Source organism: Sceloporus occidentalis, unplaced genomic scaffold (assembly GCF_023333645.1).
Source record: "Sceloporus occidentalis isolate IW3139 unplaced genomic scaffold, rSceOcc1.0.p SCAF_503, whole genome shotgun sequence".
Lineage (NCBI taxonomy): Eukaryota > Metazoa > Chordata > Lepidosauria > Squamata > Phrynosomatidae > Sceloporus > Sceloporus occidentalis.
The window spans coordinates 113,003-130,738 of NW_028317483.1; the positions used below are offsets into that span (position 1 = coordinate 113,003).

Sequence of the window (17,736 nt, forward strand, 5' to 3'; positions counted from 1 at the left end):
GGGAAATATCCGGACATTCAGCAGTATTAGGGGCTTCTACTACAAAGCGTTAGAGGGGCAGAGTTGGCGGGACGGCACCTTTCATTTTTTCCGTGGTACGCGGATTGTTTTCTTTAGCAGGGAAGTAAGAGATCGGCCAATCAAGATGGGTCTTCCCACGAGGAGCTGCCCAATCATCTTCTTTCTTATCCTCTACGGAGCCGCTCAGGTACGTTCCGACTCTAGAATCCATCGGTTGGTTAACCCCTTGAGTGCCAGCACGGCTTGCGAGAAGTGAAAGAATCTGATAGATTAAATCCCAATATGTAGAGGTAGTAGATAAGTGGAGCAGCCTCCCAGCAGAATGCGAGACCAAGGAATGATTAAGGTTTGAGTTTTTTTACAGCAGGAAAAACAGGGCAGACTAGACGGGGGGGCCGGACGGGGCCAGTCGAGGTTTCTAAATATGCGCTACCTCTCAAAAGAGAGCGCTCAGACTGGCTCTTAGATTTATAAGCTCCGATAAAACTATGGCTTTGTAGCCGTGTCCTCCTGTCCTCCCAGGAAGTAGAGAGAGTGAAGACGCTGGATCTGGCGCGCTGGGCATTCGACGACCAGTATGTCCGCTGCAGAGGGGCCATGGAACGTCAACTCGATGTGGACGGAACGCTCGACAAGGAGAAGCAGAAGTCCAGAGGCTTTCGGCGGGCTTGGGACGAAGCGGAAACCATATGGAGAACGCAGAAGAAACACAAGGTGGCCGCTGAGCTTCCTGCCGAGTTTAGCGACCGCCACGGGACGGCCTTGGTGACCTACTCGGGATTTCTAAGCGAAGTCTTCGATGACGCTGTGAGATCAGCCGGGAGATCGTACGATCATTACGTGAAAAACTTCCACTTCAAGAGCCTTCACTACTACCTGACCACCGCCATTCAGCTTCTGTCGGGCGACTGCCACCGCGTGGAGCACCTCGTGTACAGAGCCGTCCATGGCGTGGTCTTTAAGCCACGTTACGGGCCCTCCAACGGCACGCAGGTCGTCAGGTTTGGGCAGTTCCTGCCCGCGACTCTCGACGATGCCGCGTCCTACAGCAACGACACCCACTTCACCATAAAGAGCTGCTTCGGCGTCAACGTGGTGAGCTTCTCGCAGTTCCCGCAGGAGCAATGGGTGGTGATCCCGGGGTACGAGGTCTTCAGAGTAGACGCGCCTGAAGAAGAGACCGCCGCGTTCGCTCTGACCAGCACCGGGAAACGATGCAGCAAGTTCAACTGCGCTTACCTGAGAGGTAGGTGACCAAACGCCACGTGATGTACGCATACACTCACACTAACCCACACATACTCGCTCACGCCAACACGCTCGCTCTGAAACACACTTACACCTCGGGACCTGCCTGTGCCACCGACTGCCCACCCAGCATCTTCTCTGGTCCATTGATGGGGTCCACATTGGGTAAAGAAGAAAGTCACCTCTATAATATGTCTTCTCATCACCTTTTATGTTATGTAATAACTTTCGGTCTTTATGGATCTGGTTGGGATGTTATCTTCTCCCGCTCCGCGCTTCCTCCATTACGTTTGTTTTTATATCGCGTGTTGAGCGTGTTTGGTTATTACACGAGGGTAACATCCGTGTGTTTAATGATCTCAGGTAACGGATCCGCTCAGACACTGGATCACTGCCTCTACAACTCGGGTGAGTGGATTTTTATGATGTCATGGGAAAGTTTAGTCACACATATGATGAAATAATGAGGAGGGGCAATCCTGGAGAGAGAGACAGGGGAGGAAAAATCGGGATCGAAGAGAAATTAAAAAAAAAAGAGACGTGTCTGGGGCAAAAAGAGTCGTTTGCCCATCAATATTTCACATATATACGTTAAGCAATACTTTAGCCCCTGGGAGGGTTAGAATGACTTAATGGGGGTGGGGTATAAATTGGATACCCCAGGCAGGTACATGGGGCGGTGACGGATGCGTATTAAGCAGGTTCAGAGCTATCGTGTATATCAATGATTCATAGTTTAGATAATATTGCCCCAAACCCTCCCAAGCGTTCCAGTGAATTATTTTGCTGTCCAGTCTGGTTCCAGTTTGTATCGTTTACTCCGTTGCGTTTGTATCGTTTACTCCGTTGCGTTTGTATCGTTTACTCCGTTGCGTTTGTATCGTTTACTCCGTTGCGTTTGTATCGTTTACTCCGTTACGTTTGTATCGTTGGCTCCGTTGCGTTTGTATCGTTTACTCCGTATCGTTAACTCCGTTGCGTTTGTATCGTTTACTCCGTTCCGTTTGTATCGTTTACTCCGTTGCGTTTGTATCGTTAACTCCGTTGCGTTTGTATCGTTAACTCCGTTGCGTTTGTATCGTTGGCTCCGTTGCGTTTGTATCGTTTACTCCGTTCCGTTTGTATCGTTTACTCCGTTGCGTTTGTATCGTTTACTCCGTTGCGTTTGTATCGTTTACTCCGTTGCGTTTGTATCGTTTACTCCGTTACGTTTGTATCGTTGGCTCCGTTGCGTTTGTATCGTTTACTCCGTATCGTTAACTCCGTTGCGTTTGTATCGTTTACTCCGTTCCGTTTGTATCGTTTACTCCGTTGCGTTTGTATCGTTAACTCCGTTGCGTTTGTATCGTTAACTCCGTTGCGTTTGTATCGTTGGCTCCGTTGCGTTTGTATCGTTTACTCCGTTGCGTTTGTATCGTTTACGCCGTTTGTATCGTTTACTCCGTTACGTTTGTATCGTTAACTAAGTTACGTTTGTATCGTTAACTCCATTGCGTTTGTATCGTTTACTCCGTTGTGTTTGTATCGTTTACGCCGTTTGTATCGTTGGCTCCGTTGCGTTTGTATCGTTGGCTCCGTTGCGTTTGTATCGTTTACTCCGTTGCGTTTGTATCGTTTACTCCGTTGCGTTTGTATCGTTTACGCCGTTTGTATCGTTTACTCCGTTACGTTTGTATCGTTTACTCCGTTACGTTTGTATCGTTTACTCCGTTGCGTTTGTATCGTTTACGCCGTTTGTATCGTTTACTCCGTTACGTTTGTATCGTTTACGCCGTTTCTATCGTTTACTCCGTTACGTTTGTATCGTTTACTCCGTTACGTTTGTATCGTTTACGCCGTTTGTATCGTTTACGCCGTTTGTATCGTTTACGCCGTTACGTTTGTATCGTTTACGCCGTTACGTTTGTATCGTTTACGCCGTTACGTTTGTATCGTTTACGCCGTTACGTTTGTATCGTTTACGCCGTTACATTTGTATCTCTGCAGGTTGGATCCCCACGCTCAGGAACGTACATCTTCTTGTTGTCTTGTTATGTTCTTCTGCTGTCCAGCTCCTCTCCTCCGTGTAACAAATTACTCACCGTCACTGTGTGACCTCATCGGGCAATTAACATAATTTAGGGGCATTTGGCGGAATTTACTAAGAAAAGAGGGACTGGCCAAACTGAACAGGGACACTTGGCATGTATGATCTAATCTCATTGGTTGCTGGCCTGGGGCAGTATTTCTCGCGGCTCAAGATCCGGCTGCTGAGAGCTCTCGGCATTTATACCCCGCGGCCCCTCGCGAAATATTTTACACAGGGATGTTCTGCTCGATGCTCTTAGAGAATGCTTGGATTTTTGTGGTGATTGTTATTTGACCGAAAAAGATAATTTTGGGTTAGAAATGGCATTAAAAAGTGAAACTGAATAAAATGGCGCCAGATACCCTCCCAACCGCCATCGCCTAGCCCTCCATTGCTAATCGCAGTACCGGTGATCAGCCTGCAGGGGGCTTCAGAGGTCCCAGCCGGGTCCGGATGCACCTTTTGGGAACTCTTTACCGCTCATCGTCTGACATTCTAACCAAAAGGCCTCGGTCGGGGGCCCAAGGCCAGATTAAGGACCTTGGGGGCCTGGAGCATTCATACAAAAAGGGCCCCTATTTTCTTGCACCCAGTTAAGTTACGAATAAAGGATAATGAATGTAAAAACAGAGCAGTTTATTGCAGATTCCTCTACAGCCTTTCTGAGCCGCCTCCTGTAGAGAGGTGGACAGATCTGGTAACCCCTTCGTGACACGGGACGTACTATTATGTCCTCTGAAGGAAGAGCTGGGTAACAGAGGATGTTCCATGGAAAATGCAACGGCTCGACAGTTCACTGTTGTTACAGGGTCACCGTACCCAAGGCTGGGTACCCCTGTTTGAGGGCTGAGGAATCACCAATCAGTCCCTCATACGGATAGCACTCAGCTATCCACGGATCATCCAGACCACCATTCGTAGTAAACCAAGAAGAGCTCTCTTTATTACAAACACACAGAACTTTATACAACCTCAATGCAATGTGTACCAAACCCAACCCCCAATCCCATCAGCCACATCCCATCACAAATCCCATCAGTATACAGGGGATGTATCAGGTGAGGGGATTACAGAATACAATGGGTTCCCCCACCTGTGTTATCCCCCCTGTAGTGCGGGTGCCGTCTGGGCAGACAGGGCTGTGCTGGCTGATTAAGAGCCCCAGCCAGATTATAGGATCGTCTCTTTGAAGGCTGGGGCTGAATCCACATCAGTCTCTGGGCCGGTTACACAATAAACACAATATAATATATTACCGGGTCACAGTATACAGAACCGGATACAAAAGTGCTCCGTGACCCGGCTAAACTTCATATGACATATGAGCCAGCTAGCCTGGCCCTGTCACAGATCTCCCCCTTGACCAACGGTCCGGCAGACCAGGCAGATCCACACGGGTCTGCTGCAGGCTGTCCGAGTGGACAAAGTTCAAAGGTGCAGGCCTTAGTTCATGGCCCCCTTTGTCAGAATCATCCATTGAAGGTGGGCCAGGGCCCTGGTTGCCCAAAAGGATAGTCAGTAGTCCTCTGTGAATTGGAGGACGGTCCCAGCTCAGCCGGGGGCACATGGCTATCCCCCTCACCGGGGTAACAGGGGCACGTGGAGACTCTTGCTCCCTAGTCTTGGGAACTGAGTCTGGGGCAGCTGCCAGGCCAGGGTGGTTGCATGGAAGGAAAACCCTGCTGATCGGGCCGGGGGCACTCGGGGAACCAGGGAAACACGTAGAGGTAGTAAGCGAGGCCTCTACCGGGACACTGGAGTGACCTAGGGGACACTCTGGGACAGGAACAGGTGCCCTTACAGGGTTATTGGGTGAGCTAAGCAGCTCTGCGGGGTACTCAGGGGACCCAGGGGAATACTCCGGGGCAGGGACAGGTGCCAATACTGGACCACCGGGAGGGTTAAGCAGACCCTCGATCTTTCTCTCTGGGACAGGTGCCTCTGCCTGGGCACGGGGAGAGTCAGAGGAACACTCTGGGACAGTGACCTGGGCTTCTACCAGGACACTTGGGGAACCAGGGATCACTTCGGAGAACACAGGGATAGGAACCAGGGCCTGCGCCAGGCTACTGAGAGGACCCAGGGAACTCGGCAGCCCCTCTGGTGCCCTCGCTAGGTTAGGGAATGGTGCCTCTACCGGGTCACCGGGGACTTCAGTGGGAACCTCTGGGGCAGTGACCCGGGCTTCTCCCAGGACACTCGGGAAATCGGGGGACAGTCTGGGGCACTGGCTTCTACGGGCATAGCTAGGGGTTTGGTGAGGGGGGTTGTGCCACTTACTCGGGCGGTGGGGACAGTCATCTCTTCTGCCGGGGTAGAGCAGCCAGGGTTGTTGGTGAGGACTTGGGTCGGAGCTTTTGGCTTCCTCCTCCACTTCTTCTTGCTGGCGAGGGCCTCGGTTCTTCTCACCAGGGCAGGGGCTAAGGAGTAGGTGAAGAGGACCTCGATCCCACTCCCGCAAGTTGTAGTACCATGCTCCCAGTCTCCTTGTAACTCCTGAAGCTCCACTCTCCGCAGCAATTCTTTATAGTCCCTCTCAAGCTGCCATTCCTCTTGGACCAGGCAATCCATAACAGCCTCCAGCTCGGGGGGAATAGCATAAACCAGGACTTCTGCACGGTTGTCCCAGATTGTATCCCTGCGGTACTGGCAGGGGCTTCCGAAGGACGAGTCAAATTGGAAGGCATCATATATCAGTCCTGGGTCGACGGGGCTATACAGCATCAGAGGGTCGCTGTGGTCTTCACCTGCTAACTGCTGGGAGAATCCCTGGTAGCGGCTCTGGAGGTCGAGCTCTGCATATATTAGACCCCTCAATTCGTCTTCCCACTCCGGCAACGGGTTCTCCCCCAGGAGTGGAACTCGTATATCCCACATTGTCCAGTACTGTGCCCAGTACGTTTCAAAGTGTGGATGGGAGAAATCATCCCTCCAGTCTGCAGGCGCAGACTCTAACTGCCATTGCTGGTGTTCCAGCTCACACACCTCGGCTGTAACCCGGTCTGTCTCACCCTCTGGTTCTCGGAAGGGTTGGATATCCTGGTATGATATTTTGGGGGTCTGTTCCCCTAGTCTGGGAGATACAGACCCACTCTGGCTCAGTTCCTGGTGACACATTTTAATCACCGCCGTCACTTGCTCCGATGTAGCCCCTCCTGGGTACAGGGATAGGTGCCATAGAATGTTCTTTTGTAGAGCACTCAGTCCGAGGCTCTCCTCTGGGGCATCCTGGTGCCGGTCCATCTCTCTGCAGTCCGCAATCAGAGTAGCCTTTCCTTTGCTACAAACCTCCAGGAGCTCTCTTGGTGTCTCTCGTCTGCAATCCCAGTTGGTGGTTTGGATTTCACCCAAGTCGTGGGATTCTTCCCACCGCAGCCACCAATGTTACAGGGTCACCGTACCCAAGGCTGGGTACCCCTGTTTGAGGGCTGAGGAATCACCAGTCAGTCCCTCATACGGATAGCACTCAGCTATCCACGGATCATCCAGACCACCATTCGTAGTAAACCAAGAAGAGCTCTCTTTATTACAAACACACAGAACTTTATACAACCTCAATGCAATGTGTACCGAACCCAACCCCCAATCCCATCACTCACATCCCATCACAAATCCCATCAGTATACAGGGGATGTATCAGGTGAGGGGATTACAGAATACAATGGGTTCCCCCACCTGTGTTATCCCCCCTGTAGTGCGGGTGCCGTCTGGGCAGACAGGGCTGTGCTGGCTGATTAAGAGCCCCAGCCAGATTATAGGATCGTCTCTTTGAAGGCTGGGGCTGAATCCACATCAGTCTCTGGGCCGGTTACACAATATAATATATTACCGGGTCACAGTATACAGAACCGGATACAAAAGTGCTCCGTGACCCGGCTAAACTTCATATGACATATGAGCCAGCTAGCCTGGCCCTGTCACAACTGTCCCCAATCCTGACCCCCCCCCACAGTCATGTGATCACCGTGAGCAGGAGAGAGAATCTCCCCGTCAGGAAAAAGAGCTAAAACGTTTTAGAAGCATAAATGAGTAAAGGGAAGTCGTTCGATTAAAAAGAAGGAAGTAATGTGGAAGAGGATCAAGGTCTAGCCGACGGCCTCAATGAATATCTCCGTTCAGCTTTTACAGATGAGAATGAAAGAAAAAGACCTCAGGAAAAGAGACCGATGAGTCATTTATCGAGAACGAGGTTCTAAAGTAAAGACAAATAAGTCGATAGGGCCTGATGGCTTTCACCCCAAGCAGAGGTGTAACTAGAAACCACGGGGTGAAAAGCATTGCCCCGGGCCCCCCAACTTCAACAGCTAGTCTGCCATCATTGCCCCCACACAACTGGTCTGTGCCTTCTTTTCCCTGCCCCCGTTCCAACATTCAACAAATGTAAACACACAAATTACACACACTTACTCATACTCACTAACACACACTCCATCTCACCCCACTTACACATCCCTGCTCACACACTCACAATTACACATCCCTGCTCACACACACACTCACAATTACACATCCCTGCTGACAAACACACGCAATTACACATCCCTGCTCACACACACACACACACACAATTACACATCCCTGCTCTCACACACACACACAATTACACATCCCTGCTCTCTCACACACACACACACAATTACACACACACTCACAATTACACATCCCTGCTGACAAACACACACACTCACAATTACACATCCCTGCTGACAAACACACACTCACAATTACACATCCCTGCTCACACACTCACAATTACACATCCCTGCTAATACACACACTCACAATTACACATCCCTGCTCACACACACACTCACAATTGCACATCCCTGCTGACACACACTCACAATTGCACATCCCTGCTCACACACACTCACAATTACACATCCCTGCTCACACACACACTGTCAGGACTCGGGTGATCAGGTCGGGTAGGAGCCCATGCGCAGGGGATACTTGGGGTTCAGTATGTAACCCACGGTGCATGATTATGCAAACAAAAAGACACCACAAACAGAAATCCAGGTAATGCAGTGTATTTCATGTATATAACAGGACCAGCAAATAAGGGTAATATAGTCTAAGCAAGTAACCGGACGTCTGGCAAAATAAATACCGGTAAGTCTTTTGGCAGGGAGCCCGCTTGGAAGGGTGCGACAGACAGAGAGCCCGCTTGGAAGGGCACAAAAGGCACAAAAGCAGGGAGTCCACTTGGAAGGACACAAAAGCAGGGAGTCCACTTGGAAGGACACAAAAGCAGGGAGTCCAATTGGAAGGACACAAAAGCAGGGAGTCCACTTGGAAGGACACAAAAGCAGGGAGTCCACTTGGAAGGACACAAAAGCAGGGAGTCCAATTGGAAGGACACAATAGCAGGGAGTCCACTTGGAAGGACACAAAGCAGGGAACCAGGAACAGTACAGGTGCAGAGCCACAGCAGGAAGGTCCATAGACTTCAATACAAAGGCCCTGACTGAAGGGCAGGGCAGGTTCATAAAGGCAGGGTAATCCAGGTAACAAGGCCCAGCTGGATGTATTGGCTAGGGCTCAACCCAGGTAACAAGGCACACCTGAGTTCTGAGTGCTCCAGAGGGCAGCCACTAGTGGTCGCAGATGTAAACGCCACAGGTATAAAAAAGCCATGGTTCAGGCAGCGAAAAATTGGTTCCTGACACACACTCACAATTTCACATCCCTGCTCACACACACACAATTACACATCCCTGCTCACACACCTTACGCCAGTACAGGGCAAATGGATGGAAGCTCTAGCTGGACCCGTTCTCTTTAATATTTTTATTAGCGATATTACAGAAGGTGAAGTGCAGGATAATTACCCCCGGATATCTGACCCAGGGGTTTAGGGGTAATTATCTCAGAGGATTAAGGGCAGGTAGATGATGTAATAGAGGAGACACTCGCAGAATGCCGGCCTGTATAGGGAAAGTATGGTGGGGTAGAATATCTTGTAAGTTTAACCCCCTCCGGGCAGTACTTGCCCCAGTCACCATCGTCCTCCTTGGTTACCTCGTAACATGGCGCTGTCACAGCTCAATCCTGCGCTCTGTTGGGGGATCATTGGCAGCGCCCCCACCTGGCCGGCTGTCTAATGAGAGACAGTCTGCACTGATAGACCTCACTCCAGACAGTTGGCCGTGAACCGAGTGACGACAACAAGCGGGAGTCAGCGCCGTGTAAAAGAGAAGTGGCTTTATCTCCCCGTTACAATCAATTCCTTCCATGGTGTATACATCACACATACTGCAGGGCAGCTCTGTATATGGGCCGGTCAGCAATATGTAAAAGTTATATGTGTCCCAGAAAACATGGCTGACACCGTCACCTCAGAGTTTGTGTCTCTGCAAGTACCCCATTCTGCCACAAATCCCCCCGTCACCCCGCGCAGCCAGTACTGTGCAATCACATCCATCACCCGCAGCACGTAATGCGTGACAGGGAGGAAGAAGCAGGACCGGCAGCGCCCCATGCATTCCCCTGTACTGAGGGCACGGGCCCCGGGCAACCATGGATACTAAAAGGGCTGGTGCCACCATAACCAACCCCAAGGGCCCAACATGTCCCCCACGGGTCTCTGCAGAGGTTATTGGGGGACTGGGTAGTCCTGCACTCCCGGTTACCAGCCAGGCGGGGGCGCCGCCAACGACCCCCGGCGCTCCAGTCTCACAACTCATTGCACACGATGCCCCAATGTGCGCCTAATGAGTAACCATGGAAACAGCCGGCACATTTGCACATTTTCTTGGGGTTTGAAATAAGGATTTTCACAGAATTATCGCTATTTATTTATCGCGACCTTTTGGGATTTCAGCCGAGGGGTTTCATTAGAGGTTGGAAGGGTTTAGTAATTAAGTCCCTAAAACATGTCGGGGGGAGAACAGGAAGCAGCTCACAACTTCCTGCTCGGGCTGACGGGAGGATTCTGATACAGTCTGCGCTGAGGATTCTGGGATGTTTCAGAAGGTCAGGCTCGAAGAGCCGGTAGATATTACCGTGTTCAGCTCCTGCGCGGCCCCGAAGACCCTGATCCGGCCACAAAGTCCCTTCAAACAGCTGGAAAAAGACACAATTATTATTTATGTATCGCCGTCATACTCCACAGCGCTGTACAATGTGTTATTATTATTTATATATCGCCGTCATACTCCGCAGTGCTGTACAATGTGTGTTATTATTTATATATCGCCGTCATACTCCGCAGCGCTGTACAATGTGTGTTATTATTATTTATATATCGCCGTCATACTCCGCAGCGCTGTACAATGTGTGTTATTATTATTTATATATCGCCGTCATACTCCGCAGCGCTGTACAATGTGTTATTATTTATATATCGCCGTCATACTCCGCAGCGCTGTACAATGTGTGTTATTATTTATATATCGCCGTCATACTCCGCAGCGCTGTACAATGTGTGTTATTATTATTTATATATCGCCGTCATACTCCGCAGCGCTGTACAATGTGTTATTATTATTATTTATATATCGCCGTCATACTCTGCAGCGCTGTACAATGTGTGTTATTATTATTTATATATCGCCGTCATACTCCGCAGCGCTGTACAATGTGTGTTATTATTATTTATATATCGCCGTCATACTCCGCAGCGCTGTACAATGTGTTATTATTATTTATATATCGCCGTCATACTCCACAGCGCTGTACAATGTGTTATTATTATTTATATATCGCCGTCATACTCCGCAGTGCTGTACAATGTGTGATAGTATTATTTATATATCGCCGTCATACTCCACAGCGCTGTACAATGTGTTATTATTATTTATATATCGCCGTCATACTCCGCAGCGCTGTACAATGTGTGTTATTATTTATATATCGCCGTCATACTCCGCAGCGCTGTACAATGCGTGTTATTATTATTTATATATCGCCGTCATACTCCGCAGCGCTGTACAATGTGTGTTATTATTATTTATATATCGCCGTCATACTCCGCAGCGCTGTACAATGTGTGTTATTATTATTTATATATCGCCGTCATACTCCGCAGAGCTGTACAATGTGTTATTATTTATATATCGCCGTCATACTCCGCAGCGCTGTACAATGTGTGTTATTATTTATATATCGCCGTCATACTCCGCAGCGCTGTACAATGTGTGTTATTATTATTTATATATCGCCGTCATACTCCGCAGCGCTGTACAATGTGTTATTATTATTATTTATATATCGCCGTCATACTCTGCAGCGCTGTACAATGTGTGTTATTATTATTTATATATCGCCGTCATACTCCGCAGCGCTGTACAATGTGTTATTATTATTTATATATCGCCGTCATACTCCACAGCGCTGTACAATGTGTTATTATTATTTATATATCGCCGTCATACTCCGCAGTGCTGTACAATGTGTGATAGTATTATTTATATATCGCCGTCATACTCCGCAGCGCTGTACAATGTGTGATATTATTATTATTTATATATCGCCGTCATACTCCGCAGCGCTGTACAATGTGTGTTATTATTATTTATATATCGCCGTCATACTCCACAGCGCTGTACAATGTGTGTTATTATTATTTATATATCGCCGTCATACTCCGCAGCGCTGTACAATGTGTGTTATTATTATTTATATATCGCCGTCATACTCCACAGCGCTGTACAATGTGTGTTCTTATTATTTATATATCGCCGTCATACTCCGCAGCGCTGTACAGTGTATGATATTATTATTTATATATCGCCGTCATACTCCGCAGCGCTGTACAATGTGTTATTATTATTTATATATCGCCGTCATACTCCGCAGCGGTGTACAATGTGTTATTATTATTTATATATCGCCATCATACTCCGCAGCGCTGTACAGTGTGTGTTATTATTATTATTTATATATCGCCGTCATACTCCGCAGCGCTGTACAATGTGTGTTATTATTATTTATATATCGCCGTCATACTCCGCAGCGCTGTACAATGTGTGTTATTATTTATATATCGCCGTCATACTCCGCAGCGCTGTACAATGTGTTATTATTATTTATATATCGCCGTCATACTCCGCAGCGCTGTACAATGTGTTATTATTATTTATATATCGCCGTCATACTCCGCCGCGCTGTACAATGTGTTATTATTTATATATCGCCGTCATACTCCACAGCGCTGTACAATGTGTGTTATTATTATTATTATTTAAATATCGCCATCATACTCTGCGGCGCTGTACAATGTGTTATTATTATTTATATATCGCCGTCATACTCCGCAGCGCTGTACAATGTGTTATTATTTATATATCGCCGTCATACTCCGCAGCGCTGTACAATGTGTGTTATTATTATTTATAAATCGCCGTCATACTCCGCAGCGCTGTACAATGTGTTATTATTATTTATATGTCGCCGTCATACTCCGCAGCGCTGTACAATGTGTGTTATTATTATTATTATTTATATATCGCCGTCATACTCCGCAGCGCTGTACAGTGTGTGTTATTATTATTATTTATATATCGCCGTCATACTCCGCAGCGCTGTACAATGTGTTATTATTTATATATCGCCGTCATACTCCGCAGCGCTGTACAATGTGTTATTATTATTATTTATATATCACCGTCATACTCCGCAGCGCTGTACAGTGTGTGATATTATTATTTATATATCGCCGTCATACTCCGCAGCGCTTTACAATGTGTGATATTATTATTTATATATCGCCGTCATACTCCGCAGCGCTGTACAATGTGTTATTATTATTATTTATATATCGCCGTCATACTCCGCAGCGCTGTACAATGTGTTATTATTATTTATATATCGCCGTCATACTCCGCAGCGCTGTACAATGTGTTATTATTATTATTATTTATATATCGCCGTCATACTCCGCAGCGCTGTACAATGTGTGATATTATTATTTATATATCGCCGTCATACTCCGCAGCGCTGTACAATGTGTGATATTATTATTTATATATCGCCGTCATACTCCGCAGCGCTGTACAATGTGTGATATTATTATTTATACATTACCGGAGCTGCTGCACTCTGACGCTTCTTGCTTCTCCCCTGAAATCGAGAGCGATGCATTAATCCCGATATTCAGGGTTTGCTTTTTATTTTCTTTCCCCTCCCGTTCTCCGGTTTTCCGTGGTGGGCCTTACCTCCTAAATACGCGCAGTTAAAGTAGCTGCACAGTTCACAAGTGCTGTTAATGACGTAAACATTTCCCTTCCTTCCGACGTAACGGAACTTCTCGGCCACCGGTACCAAAACCTCCCGTTCTTCAGGGAAAAAGGAGATTCTGTGAATGTCGACTCCGAAGCAGGTGGTTATTTCCAGCAGCAGCCCCGAGCCGTACTCCTTGGCGACCTCGATGTTCAGAGACGTCGATGTGAATCTCCCGAAGCGGAGGGGGGCTTCAGACACCTCGTGGGGATGATCGGTTCCTCGGTACGCCTGATGCTTCCTCTTCGAGTTCTTCTTCAGGATCTGCAGAGCTCTGGTCAGGTAGAAGTGAAGAGCCTTGAAGTGGAACCGCTGCATGTAGTGGTCCCTGGAGCGGCCTCCGACACTGACGTTCCCGTTGAACATTTTGTAGACCGGGTTCCCCGTCGGCCAATCCGTTGTGTAGACTCGAATGGCCGTTCCAAACTCATCCCGAAACCCGACAGGAAGACGGAAGGTGGGCTTCATTCGCTTCCATTGGGATTCCGCCTGTTCCCACGCGGAACCGAAGACTGGATTGAGGGCTTTCTCCATCGTCAGGACTTTGGGCATGATCTCCTCCCTCAGTGTTTCCGAGCAGCCTCTGTACTGATCGTCAAACGCGTCGGTCCCGAAATCCAAATTCAACAAACTGCACTTCATCTGCGAACGCCAACAACAGACATGACCTTGTTATAGAGCTTTGTGAATATCTAGTTCCTCTAGATCTATTAATCTAGAACTTCTCCATGGAATGGGTCATCGTCATGATGTGGTCGCCCCCGAGGACTTGAGCACCAATACTCCTGCCTGTGGGCAAAGGCTACGCTTTTCGGTTACGGTTTTCATGACGTGTCCGTGATGTCAGACATGGCTTCAGGGCCTTCATATGTGAAGTTGGGGACCCATCGTCACTAACATTATGTTCTAGCTCACCATGAAATATGTCTAATAATAGTAAGCAGGGCTGTCTTCTAATTCTGTCCCATGGTGTCTTAAGATCTTATTGTTAATTTTCACTCTTCTGTACTCTAGAATGTAAATGTCATTCTTGTAGACATACCTAGCACTTTACAACTGATGACTAACAAAGGGGAGGACATATAAAAAAGTCGGTTATATCTCTTGTACTAAGTCACAAGAGATCCTAAGGTAAGCGCGTAGACCGTATATAGTGTGTTCTACTGCAAACCTTCTTAAGGAACTAGGTTCTAGAGCCACATATCTAGACTTTCCCTGGATCACTCGTAGGAGGAAGTTCTAGGTTCAGATGACATTATTATCATCATATACTTAGCAGTCAGCTCTGAGGAGAACGCAGAACCTACATGCCGTTATCAATACCAATATGTTCTAAAGCCGTAGAACCTCAAGAACCTATATGAGATTACCTCTGCTGGTAATAACTGGTGGGTTCCTGCCTGCTTTTGTTTGCGGTTTTTTTCTTTCATTTTCTTTCCAGCAGCCATGATATGTCCATCATCTTCATCAGCACTGGCGTGATCTGGAACATGAAGAACACACCATGAGCCCATGAGACACGTGTTCTCTGGACTCCGTGCCTGTGTATCACAGATACCCCTATGGGGCAGGTTTTGTAACACGCAATACCTCTGAGCTCAAGCACCACAAATCTAGACCCTAAGCGAGACTGCCTTGTATCTAGTGTTTATAGAACACAGCACGGCTGGGAGGCAGTTCCATGTCCTCACTGCACATTTACCTGCCCAGTGTCCTACCAAGTCAGGACAGAGTGTGATACTAGTGAAGAACAACAGGCTCGTCAGCATTCTTTCGGGGGAACGCGTTCATTTCCAGCCTTTGTGTAAACATGGAAAACCTGCGGAAAAAGGAGGGATGTGATTGGTCAGAGAGGGAGTGGGAGCCGGGCCGCCCAATGACGAGAAATACAACTGCTGGAAATACGGCCCGACTGCTCCTATCACCCTTCCAAACTCAGAACATTTGGGGTCTTAAAGCCCCCTAGAGGCAGGTATTTGCCCCACGCATTGCAGGTTCAAAGACTTAAGGCAGCCGCCGTATTTTTAACCCAATCCTGACACATTGGGACTGCTCCAGGATGCCAGGGGTTAATCTCATGGCCCATGACATCATCATGTTCCAGCTCATGCTAGACTTTATTCCGTACATCCGGAAACACTTAAAAATGGCAAACGACTTAAAGGGAGTTTTACTTTACATAGAAGGTAGTAGATAAGTTGAACAGCCTCCCAGCAGAGGTGGTAGAGGGTAATACAGCAAGGGGATTAAACATGCATGGGATAGACATACGGCTCCTGAATCTAAGACGAGACCAACGACTGATTAAGGTTTGAGTCTTTACAGCAGGAGAAACGGGCGACTAGACGGGGGCCGATCTGTCGGGGGGGTTCTGGGTTTCTAATGTCACGTTTCCACTCAGTCTATGCCCCCCCCTCCTGGCTGCCACAGAACCAGCTCACTCAACTCACACCCACTTACCCCCACTCACCCCCCACTCACGCACGCTCGCCCCCCACTCACACACGCTCACCCCCCACTCACGCTCACTCACCCCCCAGGAACGGCCAGTATCCTCCCACCGCCTCGCCTAGCTGAGTGTTGGTACGAGGAGCTGACACTTCGTTGCTGCGTTCAGGACATTCTCTGGCTCTAAAGTTTTGTTTTTCCGGAAAGAAAGAGGAAGTTACTAAAAACGGCTAAAAAAAACCCTGAAGCGCCTGCTGGCATTTAACGCTTTCAGTGCTGGGAGAAGTCGCTGGGTCCCGCTGTCCTTCCAACTCGGGGCTTCATATTAAACTCACAGGAACCGACTGTGCGGCTCCCATAGAGCCCGGGGGCGGGGGGGCCGGAGCTGTGGAGGGGGGGCGGGGGGGCCGGAGCGGTGCCAGTTTATGGGAACAGGACTTCCCTAAGTATATTAACCCTTTCATAGCCCATCATCAAATCCTATTGTGGAGACTCACCAGCAGCGCATGCTGCGACTAGAGGCTTGTTGGGAGGAGGTCACCCACTCACTGATTTATCTATACATTATACAGGGGCCGGTCACTGATTTATCTATACATTATACAGGGGCCGGTCACTGATTTATCTATACATTATACAGGGGCCGGTCACTGATTTATCTATACATTATACAGGGGCCGGTCACTGATTTATCTATACATTATACAGGGGGCCGGTCACTGATTTATCTATACATTATACAGGGGCCGGCTCACTGATTTATCTATACATTATACAGGGGCCGGTCACTGATTTATCTATACATTATACAGGGGCCGGCCACTGATTTATCTATAAATTATACAGGGGCCGGTCACTGATTTATCTATACATTATACAGGGGGCCGGCTCACTAATTTATCTATACATTATACAGGGGCCGGTCACTGATTTATCTATATATTATACAGGGGCCGGTCACTGATTTATCTATACATTATACAGGGGCCGGTCACTGATTTATCTATACATTATACAGGGGCCGGTCACTAATTTATCTATACATTATACAGGGGGCCGGCTCACTGATTTATCTATACATTATACAGGGGGCTGGCTCACTGATTTATCTATACATTATACCGGGGGCCGGGTCACTGATTTATCTATATGTAACAGACTGCTATATTTTGCTGTTTGCTTTAAGTTGGTGATTTTGAACTTTGCCCTTTTAACATGTCATGTAAGGAGGAGGGAGGGGCTGGAGTGGCAAGAAGAAGAGGACAGGGGTGAAGCCATGTTCTCTGGCTCTGCAGAAAGAAAGTGTATTCCTACTGTTTTTTTTCCCTGATTATCCACTTCTGCTGGGACATTGAAATAGAAGCAAGGGAGGTCTAATGCACTGCAAGTACAAGAGTTAGAAGACTGTCATTTTATGTTCAGCTCCCTGCAGACATCTGGAACTTTCTGCAGTTTTCACAGTCTGTCAGCAAAAGGAAGAGAAAGGATTGCTATCCTGCTCCTGCCCTCCATTTTGCTGGACTTCTGGATATTTCTGGTAAGGTGCACTCACAGCCTTGTCAAGGACCAGGGGAATCTGCACCTAGCCAGTTTTCCTTGTTTGTTAGAAGTGGAGATATCTACAGTTACAGGTGTCATTCAAAGGCACTATCTTCAGAGATTACTTCAGACTTTTTCCTCATTGTATCTGGGTAGCGCTACCAACATCTAAGGGCCCCAACGTTGTG

At 48.0% G+C, this 17,736-nt stretch overlaps 1 protein-coding gene across 1 annotated transcript; it reads left to right on the forward strand.

Moving 5' to 3' along the window:
• Window positions 1-145: 145 nt before the first annotated feature.
• On the forward strand, window positions 146-9,780 carry LOC149271470 (T-cell ecto-ADP-ribosyltransferase 2-like). The gene is made up of 4 exons (XM_089507392.1): window positions 146-208; window positions 544-1,267; window positions 1,633-1,677; window positions 9,656-9,780. Exons 1-4 carry the CDS (start codon window positions 146-148, stop codon window positions 9,778-9,780), a joined length of 957 nt encoding a protein of 318 aa, XP_089363518.1.
• The last annotated feature ends 7,956 nt before the right edge of the window (window positions 9,781-17,736 follow it).

Coding starts and splice junctions, on each gene's coding strand:
- LOC149271470 (XM_089507392.1), top strand. CDS start 146: ATGGGTCTTCCCACGAGGAGCTGCCCAATCATCTTCTTTCTTATCCTC. Junction 209..543: donor TCCTCTACGGAGCCGCTCAG/GTACGTTCCGAC, acceptor CTGTCCTCCCAG/GAAGTAGAGAGAGTGAAGAC. Junction 1,268..1,632: donor CAACTGCGCTTACCTGAGAG/GTAGGTGACCAA, acceptor TAATGATCTCAG/GTAACGGATCCGCTCAGACA.